At 34.2% G+C, this 13,687-nt stretch overlaps 2 protein-coding genes and 1 pseudogene across 2 annotated transcripts; all 3 read left to right on the top strand.

Annotated features, from left to right (window-relative positions):
- Positions 1-4,703: 4,703 nt before the first annotated feature.
- LOC125195262 (probable WRKY transcription factor 31) lies at positions 4,704-7,873 on the top strand. The gene is made up of 5 exons (XM_048093437.1): positions 4,704-4,925; positions 5,983-6,069; positions 6,574-6,966; positions 7,049-7,162; positions 7,244-7,873. The coding sequence occupies exons 1-5, from the start codon at positions 4,704-4,706 to the stop codon at positions 7,871-7,873; spliced, it is 1,446 nt and encodes a 481-aa protein (XP_047949394.1).
- A 1,164-nt stretch (positions 7,874-9,037) lies between these two features.
- LOC125196977 (dirigent protein 23-like) lies at positions 9,038-9,734 on the top strand. Its single transcript, XM_048095656.1, has one exon. The coding sequence runs from the start codon at positions 9,060-9,062 to the stop codon at positions 9,594-9,596; it is 537 nt and encodes a 178-aa protein (XP_047951613.1). The 5' UTR covers positions 9,038-9,059; the 3' UTR covers positions 9,597-9,734.
- A 2,633-nt stretch (positions 9,735-12,367) lies between these two features.
- Positions 12,368-12,883, top strand: LOC125195260 (annotated as a pseudogene).
- The last annotated feature ends 804 nt before the right edge of the window (positions 12,884-13,687 follow it).

Raw genomic sequence — 13,687 nt, 5'->3', positions numbered from 1 at the left:
ACTAGAGCTAGAGCTAGGAAAGTGTAGAAGTGGTTGTTCCTTCTCGTTCTTCAAGGTTGAGCGTGTTCTTAGTTTTGTATGTAGATGACATTCTTCTAATTGGAAACAATAAAAAGATGTTGTCATCAGTGCGAACTTGGTTGTCCAGCCAGTTCGAGATGAAAGATATGGGTGATGCGGGACACATTCTCGGTATCAAGGTTCTTAGGAACCGAGGTAAGAAAATGTTGTGCTTATCCCAAGAATCTTACATCGAAACGGTACTTAGACGCTTTAGCATGCAAGATGCCAAGAAAGGTTTCCTACCTTTTAGACATGGCATCCAGTTATTGTCTCAAGAGTATGATGTCCCAAGACAAGCAGATTCTGAGATAGCAGTGATGAGAAGAATACCATAATGCCTCAAGTAAATGGTAGTCTCATGTATGCTATGCTTTGTACTAGACCCGATATTTGCTTTGCTGTTGGCATAGTAGCAAGATATCAATCAAATCCAGGCCAAGGACATTGGATTGTCGAAAAGAACATACTCAAGTACCTTAATCGGACTCTTAGGTGTGGTTACGAATATGCCCAAGCGCATCACCGTTTATTGTGATAACTCTGGTGCTGTGGCAAATTCGAGGGAACCACGGGCTCATAAGGCGAGCAAGCACATAGAGAGGAAGTATCATATCATTCGAGATATAGTGCAGAGAGGAGACATACAAGTGGTCAAGATTGAGTCAGAAAACAACCTGGCAGATCCTTTCACGAAGGCGTTAGCGGTAAAGCCGTATGAAAGCCATGTTGAAGGAATGGGAGTTCGACTAATTCAAGACCTCAATCCGCTTTCAGTATAAGTGGGAGATTTAGACGTTAGCACATTTTGTATACTCGAAAGTGTTTTGAGTATAAGTGGGAGATTGTTAGAGTTTGTATACTAGAAATCACGTTTCGAGTGATTGAATACTGTAAAACTCTTATTTTATTTTCCAATGAATAAAACAGATTATTTTTGTCATAATGTTGTTATGTTTTACATTTAATGGATGTTAATGCATGTTTAAATGTATAAGTTAACTTAACAAAGTCTAAGTCTTTGTTTTAGTAGACCGGTTGTGGGCGTCGTCCACTTTAAGGTAATACGGTCAGTTCTAAACAAAGAAAAATATGAATTTCACAACCTAGATGGAATTAGACTACCCATCGAGAAAGGTTGCAATGTCAGTCCGTATATTTCTAAGCCTTACTGAAATAAGATGACATTGGTGTGGTATAGCACTGAACGGATCTAACAGCAAGACTTGCCTTGGGCTATCTACTGAAAGGCGAGGTCTTGATAAATATTTATTTCTTAATCAATGTAGGTTAGCATTGAGCATACGGTATTGATTATGCATTGCTTTGACTTATCAAATGGTGCGGGTTTTTCGTAGCCCAATTATCCTGATATATTGGGCAGTGGTGATCGATATCTAGCGGTGCTAGGATTGCTATTATATTGAATCGTGCACGAGGTGAGTCTCGTTTGATAATGTCCTCAAGAGGAGCGCGAAACTAAGTTTTATTATTCGGAACCTAGCTAGTTGGAGTATGATTACTCTATGAATAATAAATGAGTGTTTCATGCTAAGTCCACTCTTGGAATTAATAAGAAGTTAATTAATTAAGTCAATAGCAGACATTAATTAATTAATGGACATATTAATCTTAAGCACGGGAAATGAAAGATAAACGGAAACCCGGATTACTTATAATTTCGGATTTGGATGGGGAGAGTTCAATATTACTTCTGTAGTGGCTGCTCGTAATATTCCAATTATAACTTATATTAAATTGTGGGTTCAATTTAATTAGTAAAAAGTAAATTGGATGAGCCCATATCCAAAGCCTTCCATAGATCCCTGTCTGGGCCCAAAAGGAACTTAATATAAATAGGAGAATAAAGGAGACAGAAAATACACAATATCTCATATTGCAATTTTCGAAAATTTCGATCTCTCCCAGCTGTAGGAGATTTCGAATTTGAGTCCTATTCCAAAAAGGATTTCTTCTGTCTTCTTTATTTAAGTCCTAGTATTCTAGTAAGATCAGCCCACACTGATATTAGAGTACAGTTCGGGAACCAGAGAGAAGATTTGTGAAATAATCTGCTAAATAGATCTGATTATTATGTGATTTAGAAGTATTTAGGGTTTAGGAAATACTTATTTTTACCGAGGGAGGTTTGCTTGATTGGTCCACACACGTCTGCATGGATTAACTCCAATTGCTTCTTAGCTCTCGAACTTGACTCCTTTGGGAACGGTTTTCTAAAGTACTTCCCAACTAAGCATCCTTCACAAAGTTGATCGGGGTGCTCGACGGGTGGTAATCGTCGTACCATTTCTTTATTTGATAGCAATATCAAGCTACCAAAATTCAAGTGCCCAAATTGAAGATGTCATAGCCAAGAATTATCTTTATAATATGTTTGAAGGCACTTCACCATATCATTTTGAACATTTAATAAAAACATCTTATTCTTGGACATTGACACCTTGGCGATTAAATCATTTTTGCAATCTCTTATTGAAAGACTATAATCTTTCATATGAATGTTATAACCCTTTCTCTAAGAGTTGTCCAAGATTCAATATATTATTTCTCATATTGGGCACGTAATATACGTTAGAAATAAAGTCATGAGCTCCATTCTTCAAACGAATTAGAATCTTGCATTTTCCTTTAACTGAAATTTTAGACTCATCACCAAAGGAGACATTACCACTTACTGATTTATCAAGCTCCACGAACATGCTCATGTTCCGCACATATGGTTGCTCGCTCCTGTGTCGAGGTACCACATATCATCTTTTCTTCCAGCTTATCCTTTATAAGCTAGAAGAACACATCCATTTTCTTCATTCGTATTCTCCACGTAATTGACCTTCTCTTTAACTTTTGATTTTGTCTCTCTGCACTCGAAGCATAGTGCTCATATCTATGAAAATTATAACACTTTATTGAAGATTCATCGTACCTCGACTGTGGGTTACTCCTTCCTCGTCCTGTACTTGGGGACTCCTTTCTTTCTTCATTGTTTGCAAAATATCCCCATCCACGTCAACGAGCATATCCTCGACCACGACCGCGATCTTGTCTTTGTCCGCGGCCTCTTCCTTGTCGACCACCACCATTGCTCGAACTTTCTTCTTTCACCTTGGGGCTTACTTGCAACTTTAAAAGTTGCTCCACAATTTCTTGTTTGTTCTTTTGTTTCTCCTCATATGCTTGTAGCGATCCCAATAAGTGATCGATAGTCATTTCCTCCAAATCTTTTGTTTCTTCTATTGTAACTACTACGAGCTCAAAATTAGGGGTTAGAGAACGCAATATTTTCTCCATGAATCTAACATCCTCCAATTTCTCACCATTTCTTTTCATTTGGTTTGACACCGACAAGACTCTTGAAAAATAATTTGAAATTGATTCAGACTCTTTCATATGTAAAGATTCAAATTCTCCTCTTAAAGTTTGGAGACATACCTTCTTTACTCATTCGTGCCCAACACACGAGATTTGGAGCTTCTTCCACGCTTCTTTGGCGGTGCTTGCACTCGAGATCTTCTCGAAATCGTCGTCCCCTAGAGCTTGGTAGATGAGATAGAGAGCCTTCTTGTCTCTCTTTCTCGCATCTCGCAATCTATCCCTTTGTTGTTGGGATAAATCGGCCTCGTCTTGCGGCTCCTCGTAGCCACTCTCCATGATATCCCAGACGTCGTGAGCTCCCAATAACGCTTTCATCTTGATACTCCAATTATCAAAACTGCTGTTATTGACCATGGGGACTTGGAATGACGACAAGAGGTAGGAACTTACGGTTCTAGTACCACTTTGTTGGAATATAAAAGATATATGCTGGAGGAGTAACTTAGTTTGGAGGAAATATTTGAGAGGAAAATTGGTGGAATATGTGGGAAATGATTTAGGAGAAGTTGGTGATGTGGAAAAATAAAGGAACACTTTTATTTCTCAAACTTTCTCAAGTTATTCAACTTGTTACAATTTGCCCATATTTATATTTATAGGCATCAACTTCCTACCCTAGAATCCTCTACTTAATTCTTTAATATTCTAAAAATCTAGGTTTTTATGGATAAAAATCTAGAGAATTCTCCTAAAATATCTAAATATTTTTACTAAAATATCTAAATATTCAGATAATTCTAATTCTACGTTATATCTAGATATTTACAAAATTAAGTTTATATTTTTTATATTCGAACATAGTTTGTCCTAGAATTGTGACAATGTCAAAATCGCAAATCTTTACTAGTTCTCTTCAACCAAGATTTCTAAGTGTGGACTACGATATTATCAATACACGTCATTGCATATCAAATCACACACCCAAATATATAGGCACCAATCAAACGAAATTAAGAATCCGGCCTAAATTCTAATTAATATTCTTAACTATATTTTTATAGAATATTCTAGCATTTTGATATCAAACGATGTAAAACCCTAATATAAACCGTACAGTAAAAAAGTACTAGGAAGTCGGAAAGTGCTTAAAATAGAATGTGTGCTGACTGAATATTCTTTAAAAACCCTCGCATTTTACGGGCGAGTCAGTAGCAAAGACGCTATATATTGCCAAAATTATAAAAGTGGACTCTGATTTGATAGGAATAATTAATCTTACACCACCACCGCCGCCGCGGCGATTTTCATCCATGGACTCCACTAGATCACCGCTGCCTTCGACCAATGTCCAGTTCCCTTTTAACCTGGGCTGCGATGAGAATGTGAGTGATAAAGGGAAAGTCACCATGGATGAAATGGACTTCTTCTCCGAAAAGAAGAAGGATTGCGACGACGGTGGTGGTGGAGGCGCAGGCGCAGGCGCCGATCCTACGGATTTATACACTACCGAACCCTCAGATTTCAGCGTCAATGTAAGTTTGCATTTTATGTTGATACATTCCTTAGTCTGTATGAGATTTTAGGATTAATATGTTCAATTGGAGAGGAAAATATGGATGTAAGTCCTGCCTCCGTTCTATAATAGTGGACAGGGGCGGAGCAACCTTATAAGAATGTGGGGCAAATGCCCCTCCTCAAATATGTTTGCATGTACTAGTTTATTGTTGTAAAAATATTTGAATTTCCTTGTATTTGCCCCTTCTCAAATGCTCAAAATTTCCTCGCATATAATTTTGCCCCCTTTCATCTATAACCTGGTTATGCCCCTGATAGTGGAGGAATTTCTTTTCGGCACAAAAATTATAAAAAGGTGTCTAATTAGATAGAAAAGATACTTCCTCTGTCACACGAAGATGACCCATTTTTCTTTTTTAGTTTATCTCATCCAAGATGACATATATCACACCAAATAAAACTGCATAAAATCCCGTATTTTCCCAAGGAAGGGTCATCTTCCTTGAGACGGAGGGAGCAATAAATTAGGAGAGAGAAAAATGTAAAGATAATAAAATAAGAGAGAGAAAAAGCAAGTGGGAAAATGTGTTATTGGGAAAATGTGTTATTTTTTACCAGAAACAGAAATGAGAACGCTAAAAGAGTAAAATATTTTGAGTAATTGATTGCAAAGATATAGTTAACAAAGTGTATCATGTTAGTTGTGACCGAAAGAGTGAAAGTAGTTGTGACTGAAAGAGTGAAAGAGTAATAAGTTATGATTGTTGATAATAGTTAAATGAGTTTTTCTTTATACATTTTATGTTTCTAAATATAAAATAAGATTACAAGTATTTGATTGTTGTTAATAATTTGATCTAATGGATCATAGTTTTTTCATTTTATAGCTCATTATACATTACTCATTGAATAAATTGGGTTTGGATCAATGCTTCAATATATTGCTGTTGCATTAAGTTAGTATAGAATGAATGTGGTAGAAAGATTAGGATTTCTATGAGATTGCATTGTGATTATGGTTAATTCATTTAATCGAATGCTATTCCTATTTTATAAGTATAAATATTTTTACAGACTGAACTCTTCCTTCGCACGGAGAACAACGGTGGGGATCAGCTCAATAAAGGCGGGACTCTTTCTAATTCCGATCTCAAAACTGAGGTGAGAGAACATAAGGAATGTGTGGGAGGACAAATATAGTTAAGAGGAAATATTTAAGAAGATGTGTAATAAAGGGATTTAAGAGATTTGATGATTTGGACAAATTTAGAATGCTTTTATACTTCTTATTATGCAAAATAGTAATACATCTAAATTTTGCTATATAAAATATCTAGAGAATTCTATATAATCTTGATAATTCAACTACTACAAAGTATCTGCATTTTGTACTACATAATTCTAGAGAATTCTACTACTTCCTTCGTCCACGATAAATGATTCGTTTTGCTATTTTAGAGTGTCTACAGCTAAATAACCCATTTGTTTTTTTTCCTTACTCATTTTTAGTCAAAATGGATCATTTAATTGTGGATAAAGAGAGTACTTACATAACATCTTCAATTAGATAATAGTATAAAAATACTTTTACTATAAAAATTAAATTTATTTATTTTATTCCAACACCAACACGACACTAGTAAATAGCATGTGTGAATCTTGCAGGTAGGGATTCTGAAATCCGAGCTAAAAAGATTGAACTCAGAGAATGAGCATTTGAAGGAGACGCTAGCTCAAGCCACCAACAAATACAATGGCTTGCAAATGCATATGCAAAAATTCATTCAAGAAAAACAGCAAAACATTGCTGAAGAAGGTAAGAGCTCCCATGGAAATGGTTCATCCTCAATGCATCGACAATTTGTCGATACCGGAGTGCCAGCCGGGGCTAATGCCAGCGACATTTCTTCGTCTGAAGGCCCGGCTGATGACGAGAATCTAAGCCCTCAACACAAAATTCTCACTCATTCTGCTTCTTCCAACAGTGTCGATCAGGCCACTGAGGCCACCATCCGGAAAGCCCGGGTTTCTGTTAGGGCCCACTCTGAGGGCCCTATGGTATTATAATCTTTTATTTTAATCTCGTATTTTATTTCATTTGATAAAAAAATAATTTGACTTTTGAAACATGAAATGGCAGATGAATGATGGATGTCAGTGGAGGAAATATGGTCAAAAGATAGCCAAGGGAAACCCGTGCCCTCGTGCATACTATCGTTGCACGATGGCAGTGGCTTGTCCAGTTAGGAAACAAGTTCGTTTCCCAAAACAAATTTTTTGTTTGATTTTCAAAATTTTATTTTTTATTTTTTATCATTTATTGTTAATTATGTAGGTGCAAAGATGCGCGGAGGATAGAAGCGTTCTCATAACGACATACGAGGGGCACCACAACCATCCGTTGCCACCAACAGCTATGGCTATGGCGTCCACGACCTCATCGGCTGCAAGAATGCTCCTCTCCGGCTCAATGCCGAGTGCGGACGGCTTAATAAACTCGAGTTTCCTAGCACGGACGCTCCTCCCTTGCTCCACCAACATGGCCACTATCTCCACCTCCGCGCCCTTTCCCACGGTTACATTAGACCTAACGAAATCCCCGAAACCCCTGCAATTTCCCCGAGCTCCGATCCCCTTTCCTACACCACCGGCCGCGGCCCTGCTACCACAGCTCTTAGGCCAGGCATTGTATAACCAATCCCAATTTTCCGGTCTACAAATGTCTCAAGAAATGGATCAAAACAATCAGCAACTGCAAAATTTAAATTCATCAACTAATCAATTAGGGCAGACTAATAATGACACTTCTTCAAATTCAATTCAGGCTAATGATCCTAATTTTGCTGCGGCATTGGCTGCAGCCATCACCTCCATCATAGGCGGTTCGTCTACGTCTACGAACAACAATAGTAGCAACAACAACAACAACGATGCCAATAATGGATCCAACTTTTATTTCAAATGATGAAGGTGATGCTGCTGCTGATGATGATGAAGTAGTTTTTTTTTTTTATTTGAGGGTTCTACTTCAATTTTGCGGTATTCAATTCGTTATTTTTTCATGTTATTTTGATTATTTTTCCCCGTCTCAATAATGCAATTGTGATTGATGTTCCCGAAGAGAACATGGCATTCATATATACTACATGGATAAAGGAATGATGAAGAAATGTTCCTGAACTTTTCTACGAGTACTATTTCTTTATGATTAAGTCCTTCAATTTATGAATACTTTTAGTTTTATATTGATTTTGTTAATGATTGTTAACTAAGTTTGATCATGATCATATATAACGTTTTTAAATTTTTGATGTAGTTAATATCTTATATTTACTTGTTTTTATAAAAATAAATAATTACAATTAATATAAAATATTTTGTAATTAACATTCAATTAATTTGTTGTTATATTGTTCATTAATTCACAATTAGGAGAACAAAAATTGTTTATTGTTAAATTGATTTCACATGTGTTCACTTCAGTCTTGTATAGTACTACTATTTTCTCTGTCCAATAAAAGATATTTCATGTTTCTTTTTTAAAATTTTTACTAATGAATTTCATACGATATAACAAAAGTATAAACATGCTATTAGAAAAGAGGGGAAAAATACAATACAATAAAAAAATGATGAGAAAGGGTATTAAAGTAAATTCAGATGATTATTGGCCTTATCTATGATATATATAAATACAGTATCTGAGTAAATTTGGTAGATTATTTATCTGGAAGAATGGGGGAATTCATGCGGGCCGGGCCTATAAATAAACATGGGCCACAATGTAGTTTAACTAAGCTGTCAAACATTAGTTTGATCATGATAATTATTTATCATGCCCTCATCATATCTACCAAACATGCACTAAATATCAAAACCCAATAAATTTATATTAAAAGCAACAAAAATTTTTTAGTGTAAGATCGATTGTCTAGTCTCACATCAAATTCATAAAAAAAAAGTGTCAAAAAGTTTGGCAGATCAATTTTAGACTTCATAAATCCTTTTTAAATCGCATAACATAGCTTATAGGTTGGAAGTATTAAGTTATTTCTAAAGTTTGGCAGATCAATTTTAGATTTCAAACCTTCGACGCTATATATAAGCCTTGGAAGTCCATATACAATAATAAACTCAATTACAAACTTATCATGGCATCCAACAAAATCAAACTATCTCTACTTATTACATTTCTTGCAATTTTGACGTATTGTGAGGCAGAAATAGATGGGGATCTTAAGAAGACTGAAATGACGGTCTACTACCACGCATATACTGCCGGCCCAAATACCACTGTGATCGACATACCAGAAGCCACGACCGGGGAGGTCCAAGACGGGACCAAGTTTGGAGCCATGTTCTGCACAGACGATCGAATAACCGAAGGAATTGAGGAAGACTCACCCCTGATTGCAAGGGCACGAGGTATCTATGTCGTATCGGCCCTAGACGGGTCCCACGCGCACATGCTAGTGTCAATTGTGTTTGTCAATGGAACCCATAAAGGTAGCACGTTGGAAGTACAAGGTTCTTACCAACATTTTGAGCCGGTCACGGAGACTGCTATTGTCGGCGGCACCGGAAAATTCCGTCTAGCCCGCGGCTATGCTACTTTTGAGACTCCTTACATTGATATGGATCGTCGGTATTTTCTCACCATATCTAATATGACTATTCTGCATTATTAAAACTCTTTTCTATAAAATGTTGGTTCATGAATAATACTCTACATTGTACTTCTTGTTGACTTTGATAAATAATTGTGTACTTCTATATAATTTGTAAAACTTGTCTCATTCAATAAATGAAATACTATACTGCTCCTATTCTTTCTTTTTTTTTAATTTGTGTCAAAAGAATATAATTACTGGTTTTGGATTTCTGGCAATCCAAAAATCTGAATTGGACCGAATAAGTTTTCGGTTTTTGCACAAATAGTTAGTGTAGGAATCGAAAAACCGAATTTTGCCTCAATTTTATTATAGTTCAAATTTCAATAATTAAATTAAATAAGATTTAGTTCAAAAATTGACTTACTCATTCAATTTGTAAAAAGAATTTATATTAATCCGTTGAAACTTGAAACAACATATTCTTAATACAAAATTAATTTGGATTGATTCAGATAAAAATTTTAATAGTTCAATTCCCAAAAAAAATTAATAATCCAACACCAAAAATTATAGCAATTTGGTGCCTAAATATTGAAATCAACCCACAACAAAATTCATTATTCATTATCTAATATTAAAATTATAATATATAAGTATATTTTTATTTGAAAGAAAATTATAAAATATAAAATTTAAATTTAATACGGTTCTTGAGTAGAACCCAAAAACAGCGAGAAAAAAATCTTGTAACCGAAACAACATATTCCTAATCCAAAATTAATTTGGATTGATTCGAATAAAATTTTAAACAATTTAATGCCTAAAATAATTTAATGCCAATTGAAACACCTTAAAATCTAGTAATTCAATACCTAAAATTTGAAATCAACACACAACAATATTCATTTTTCATTGTCCAATATTAACAATATAATATATTATACTTTTATTCGAAAGAAAATTATAGTAAAATATAAAATTAAAATTTAATACAGTTCTTGGGTATAGAACCGGTGGGAACAATATCTTGTAACCGGAATCATACTGATAAGTAGTATACTACTTTGGTTCTTTACGAAACTGGTTAAAATCGTTTCGGTTGACCGAGGAGAACTGAATAAACACGATCCTTTGCTAGGGAGGAGAGCAAATAAACAGCATCACTGCGTGTCTTCGTCATTTGAACAATTTACATCAATACAAAAGAATTGCAATTGAAGTATGCATCACCATTTCAACCATGTGTTGTGCTCTCCTCCGCAAGTAATTATTTCATGAATAAATACACGATACTCATTATTATATAAAACATAATCTCTAATTTGTATTCTCAAAATTAAAATTTATTGCATCCATCAAAATCACATTATCTTTTCTTCTATTTCTCGGCCAACCCTAGAGACTAAAATGACACTTTAGTTAGTGTACCAAAATTATTTCGGCGGCTAGAGCTCAACCAATCACCCAGCCTTTGATTTCACTACATATAGATATAGAGCCATGTTGTTAAAAATAAAGTAAGTTAGATACTCCTATAAAATTGATAATCCCACATTTTCAGTCAAACCCACAAATATATTAACGAGCTTCTTTATGAAATTTTTTAATACCCTAGCTACTAGTATAATGCAAATCTTCTCTATGAGAATTAAAATCCTTTCTAGATTAACCTTTGTGGTTCCAGCTTATTTCCTATTGCTAGTAGATTATTTTATAGTATTAAACTATTAATTAAATCAGCATTAATTTTGAATGAAAGCACCTAATATTAATTAGGCTTTGAGATCACCTATTATTTGGATGAAAAAAGATGAACTAACCCTAGTTGGATTTCTAGGGCAGCTTTTCACGTTATAAAATGAGAATAATTTTGTACCACTACTACTATATACTAGGTAGAATAGTGATATATCTCACCAATTTGGTGAGATACATAAATGAGTGAAATAGTGAATTTTCGTCGGGTCTAGACAGGCCTATTGCTCTAATGCGGGCCATGAAATAGAAGTACGTTTGTTTACAAACAAATGGAAATACACTGATACAAATTCTTATCTTGGCATTACTACTCTATCAAACGAGTCCTTACATAATAAAAAACTATATAGACTTCCAATTTATAGAATATTAGCTAGGTAGATTCAATAGAAATAAAGCTAGATTGCATAAACATTGAAGGGTAAAATAAATTATTATGCTAAATCAAATGATATTAAGAAGATATCTTAGAGATTATTGTAATGTGATCTTGGCCGAGATTTTCTCTAAGGCCATATCACATTATTCTTTTATTACATTAAGAGAGACTATATATTAATTATAAACATCAAAATTATTTTTTGGCTCATAATTAAAATATTTCACAAGCCAAAAATGTAAGCATCTATACTTGAAGCGATACAGGTTTGATTCTTAAGGAAGCGGGCCTTTAAATTTATATTTATTGTATGTGTGAGTTGCTCAAGCGGCAGAGAGATTAATGTTTGATGTCAAATTTTTAGCCTCAACTATCAGGTTCGACTCCTCCGTGATTTTTTAAATTTAAATTCATTCACCCAAAAAAAAAGAGAAATTATAAAGGTTCTGTATTTTGTTTGCAATCCCAATTACAGATAGATTAATACGTATTGAGACAATGCAGTAGATAAATTAAGTACAAAAAAGGGTATGAACAAATTATTAGATTCGCGACTTTCCGCACTAGTATAATTGTTATGCAAGTTTTTGGCTCATTTTTATCTATCGGTACTATAAATACATTCCAATTATGCAATCAAATTGAAAAAACACGAACAAAAATCAAACATACTTTCGCTTTTTCTACAGAGTTCAAAATTTCTAAAGTTATGACAATCAAAATCTCTATATTTCTTTTTCTTGCCTTTTTTGACTGTTTTCAAAGGCAAAATTAGGGCCTATGAAAGAAACCCAAATGACGGTCTACTTCCAAGATTATTCGGGTGGGCCCAACGCAACTGTGATAGATAACGGGCCCATCAAACGGGCTACTTAGTTTCACAAAATTTGGAGCTATATTCTGCACGGATGATCCAATAACCGAGGGGTTTGAGGAAAGCTCTACCCATATTGCTAGGGCCCAAGGTATATACGTGACTTCAGCTCTAGATGGGTCCAACACCCACGTTTTAATATCGATTATTTTTATCAATGAAGAATATAACGGTAGCACGTTAGAAATACAAGGGACCAGTTTCCAGTTTGAGCGGGTAAGAGAAGTGGCAATGGTGCGTGGCACTGGTAATTTCCGATTAGCTCTCTGTTCAACTTTTGAGGCATTTTCTTACGACTACGCGAGTGATTATGCCATCATCCAATTCAATGCTACCGTGCTACACTATTAGATACTACTAGTATTTAACCACCAAGGAAAATTTTCTTTCTAATGGTTCGTATTAAATTTTCTTGTCTATTAAAATAAAATTAAAAATAGCTCAAATTCAATTAATTTTGTTGTACTTGAATTTTATTCATCAATTATCATTTGTTATACATGTGACTGCAGTAACATATCTTAAGCCAATTAGTATTGTTTATTTAATATATAGGAGTACTATTTTACTGAATTTTTATATAGTTCGGGAAACAATACATGTTGTAAATGAATGCATATGAGATGACCGAGTCTAGTGCCTGAACAGATCAGATTCGCAATTCATATATTCTTCCATCTAACCATATTTTAATCATTAAAATTACTTATGTGTCTCACTTTGACTTGTCATTCATTTTTTTTTAAATATAAAAAGTTAGTTCAAAAATTTAGTAGAATGTGGGTCTTGGATTTATATATTAATTTATTAATAAAGTAAGAAAGAAATGAGTTATTAAAATGTAGTAAGATCTAAAAAATATAAATTAAATAAAATATTTAATGAGGATTGTCTAAAATGAAAAGGTTGGACAGATAATGGGAGACTATCATGAGATAGAGACTGAGCAGTTAAGTTCTTCTACTTATAAGTTTCTCTTTTTTTTTTTTTATAAAAAACTAGTATCACATATGATATTTTAAAATATTAATTTCTGATCATAAATGAGTATAATAAAATTAAAATTGATATTATTATATTAAAATTGTAAATAAAAAATATAAAGTGTACTAACAATGAAAAAAATAAGTAACGAAACTTTAGTTAATATGAGAA

The sequence above is a fragment of the Salvia hispanica genome, chromosome 6 (genome assembly GCF_023119035.1).
Source record: "Salvia hispanica cultivar TCC Black 2014 chromosome 6, UniMelb_Shisp_WGS_1.0, whole genome shotgun sequence".
Lineage (NCBI taxonomy): Eukaryota > Viridiplantae > Streptophyta > Magnoliopsida > Lamiales > Lamiaceae > Salvia > Salvia hispanica.
This window is presented reverse-complemented; position numbering and strand designations above follow the sequence as displayed.

What these genes read in the sequence shown, in the direction of transcription:
- LOC125195262 (XM_048093437.1), top strand. Translation starts at nt 4,704, where the DNA reads ATGGACTCCACTAGATCACCGCTGCCTTCGACCAATGTCCAGTTCCCT. An exon ending in CCTCAGATTTCAGCGTCAAT is followed by an intron (nt 4,926 to 5,982) that starts GTAAGTTTGCAT and finishes ATATTTTTACAG; the next exon opens with ACTGAACTCTTCCTTCGCAC. An exon ending in CCCACTCTGAGGGCCCTATG is followed by an intron (nt 6,967 to 7,048) that starts GTATTATAATCT and finishes ATGAAATGGCAG; the next exon opens with ATGAATGATGGATGTCAGTG.
- LOC125196977 (XM_048095656.1), top strand. Translation starts at nt 9,060, where the DNA reads ATGGCATCCAACAAAATCAAACTATCTCTACTTATTACATTTCTTGCA.